The 2,774-nt window shown below is 41.7% G+C and overlaps 1 protein-coding gene across 2 annotated transcripts in view; it reads right to left on the bottom strand.

Annotated features, from left to right (window-relative positions):
* Window positions 1–1,714, bottom strand: part of sema3e (sema domain, immunoglobulin domain (Ig), short basic domain, secreted, (semaphorin) 3E) — a gene marked incomplete at its 5' end in the record, with an annotated part of 10,639 nt that extends 8,925 nt beyond the window's left edge. For both annotated transcript variants that reach the window (XM_035665694.1, XM_035665695.1), the window contains 3 exon segments: window positions 177–296; window positions 680–739; window positions 1,554–1,714. In XM_035665694.1, coding sequence (XP_035521587.1) covers window positions 177–296; window positions 680–739; window positions 1,554–1,714 — 341 coding nt within the window.
* Window positions 1,715–2,774: the final 1,060 nt, after the last annotated feature.

Raw genomic sequence — 2,774 nt, 5'->3', positions numbered from 1 at the left:
GAATGCTCACTAAAGGCAACCACAGTTTTTGAAGCAAAGAAAGAAAGAAACAGTACAATTAGAAATATCCACTGTGGATTTACTATCAAGTAATGTCAAAGTGCTGTTTGACTTTGAAAAAGATCTGTGACTGTAGGTTATTAAAACCAAACTCTGATTCTTTCTTTGGGACTCACCTGCCCTGTGTGTCCCACTCTGACCAGGGCACAGATAGGGTTGAAGGCTCCAGTTCCACAGACCAGCAGATGGGTCTGGTTGTACTGTTGCAAGACTTTGATGTAGTTTGCACACTCCGGCTGTTGGAAGAGATACAGAGATGAAGCAGTAGTTGGGTAAGGTGGGGTAGGGAGGAGGGTGGTTGGGTGAAGGGTCCCGAGGGTGGATTGAGACCATTGATTAAAAAATACAAGGGTTTTACTGCATCATCAATAACATCAATACTTCAGGTTGAACAAAGGTTAATGAGCACAGTGAGAAATGAAAGTCAATCCATACAAGCTGACAGTATCTATCACTGTAATGGATCTATCTAGCTATAATAAATTTATCATACTATAATCCACGTTATCAACTGGGCATTTGTGTTTTGCCCTCTATAATCAACCTAAGCCATACTACCACGGCCCAGCTAGGAACATACTGTAAGTTTGCATGCAGTCATGTTGAAGGTGTCCCTTACCTTTTCCCTCCCCTTCATCAAACACTCCTCTATCTGAGATTCTGTACTGGCCCACGGTATCTGAAATAAAACACAGTTAGACTCATATTTACAATAGTGTTTTTTTTTACATGCATAGTTAAGAGTATAGTTTTTGACCAAATAACAATTATCTCCACTGCATTATTCTCCACTGTATAATAATCTTACAGGGTTATTATGCCACCTTTTCAGTTTCGCATCAAAAAACCAGATACTGTTTTATACTGAACACAGTGCTACTGTGTAAGGACACACATGCACACTAGGTTTGGCTAACCCTCTGGTTTTCAAACTATGCTACGTGTACGACTGGTGGCACGCAAGCTCCCTCTAGTGGTATGTGGAGGAATAAAAAAAAAAATGTGCAAACATTACAATACAATCAAAATACTACAAAAGTTCAACAACTAAGAAATAACTATGAGATCACTGAAATGTAATTTAAACTAAGTTTTGCCATTGTTTTAGTATCAGCCTGCTACATAGTGATGGACACGCACACACTGCACATACACATCCATGATTAGTTACGAGTTGCAATGGGATAGCAAGAGGTAAAATTAAAGGTGTGCATCAGGAGTACCCTTTTTCAAAGAATTTAGCACTGGTTCTCGAACCGATTCCGTTCCAAATTCAACAAGAGTCAACAATAAATAATCTTCTTATTAGGAATAATCCTGCCTCCTGTGCGCAGCTGAACTACTGTATTTTAAGCTTGGTCATACTGGTGGTACTTAGAGAGCTTAATATTTTCTGTGGTTGGTACGTGAAGTAAAAGGTATTGATCTGTAGGTGTGTGAGTTTAATATGTCTCATTTCTTAAAAGGCAGGGAGGGGATGAAAGCAAGCCTACCTCTCTCTGGTGTGTGTTAACCCGGTCCAAGCTAAGGGAGAACAGAGTATTCTTGGCCCCAACATAAAGCCTCTCGTGGCCCTCATCCAGAAGCATAGTCTGGGGCTGAAGAGACGCTCCATCTCCCTGGAACACCCAGGTCCTGTTCAGCTTCCAAAGCTCTGCAGTCAACAACACACACAGAAAAAAGGCAGAATAATTATAGCAACACAGTCTAGGTCTGCAATTTAGGGAGGGATATCTAGCTGGTTAGAGAGACAAAGTTTTCATTTCAAATGTGGATTCTGATCTTGCTTTAGCCTGTACAAACCAGCTAAATCAAATTTGACCAAACGCCTTCTTTAAAGGATTTGTTACTGCTCCAGTAACCTGTACCTGAGTCCTAACAGCTCCCATGGCCAAGGGCACATTGCAACATGTGTTTCTGATTCATAGCTTCCTCAAGAGACTGGAAGAGAGCAAGGAGGGTTATCTTTTCATCTCATCTCTCCCTCTCGTGTGGCACCCATGCTTCCTCTCTCTCAATTATAGCTAGGCCTCTATTTGTCATTGGCCATTGGTCATAGAACTACAATGCATCTGGTGTTTCTGATCAGCAAATGTTCACTTGGCCTTGAAAGAGTACAGCTGACCTCCAAGGTACTAGTATGTGCCAATAAATTGCTTTAAGGACTACTGCTGTAAACCCTTGGCAAAACTCAACTCAAAGGACATTCTAGAAACCATGAAGGCGCTTTGCAGAAGAAGAGATAAAAGAAGTGACATTTGAGTCCAGGGAAAGATTTTGTGATTAATGGGGGGGTGTTTGATGTAGACAGTATGGCCCATGGTCTCTTTTACTAGGAGGAAGCAGTTTTATCAGACAGGAAACGGAATCAGTCATTAGTTTGAGATCAGCAGCCACTCCCTGTCAGTCTTGCTTTAGGTGATTTAAAATCCTTCTCTAAAAGGGAAGCAGCGGACCATAGCAGATATGTCATTAAGTATAAACACACTGTCATCAGAATAACCGCAGAGCAAGACACACAGATACGTAGTTGGCATACACATGCAACACACCCAGTTGTATCTGCCTGGTTGATTGATTGAACAAGCTGCTCCTCTATACCTGCTGTCTGCGAGCTTCTGGAGAGGTTGAGGGTGAAGGATTTAAACTAAGTGAAGCCCCAGAGGTGTGCATGCCCTCTGGGTCACACTGTTCTGAAAAACCTTTCGTTAACA

The sequence above is a fragment of the Morone saxatilis genome, unplaced genomic scaffold, assembly GCF_004916995.1.
Source record: "Morone saxatilis isolate NCDOM2014 unplaced genomic scaffold, NCSU_SB_2.0 Contig2, whole genome shotgun sequence".
In the NCBI taxonomy this organism is placed as follows: Eukaryota; Metazoa; Chordata; class Actinopteri; family Moronidae; genus Morone; species Morone saxatilis.
This window is presented reverse-complemented; position numbering and strand designations above follow the sequence as displayed.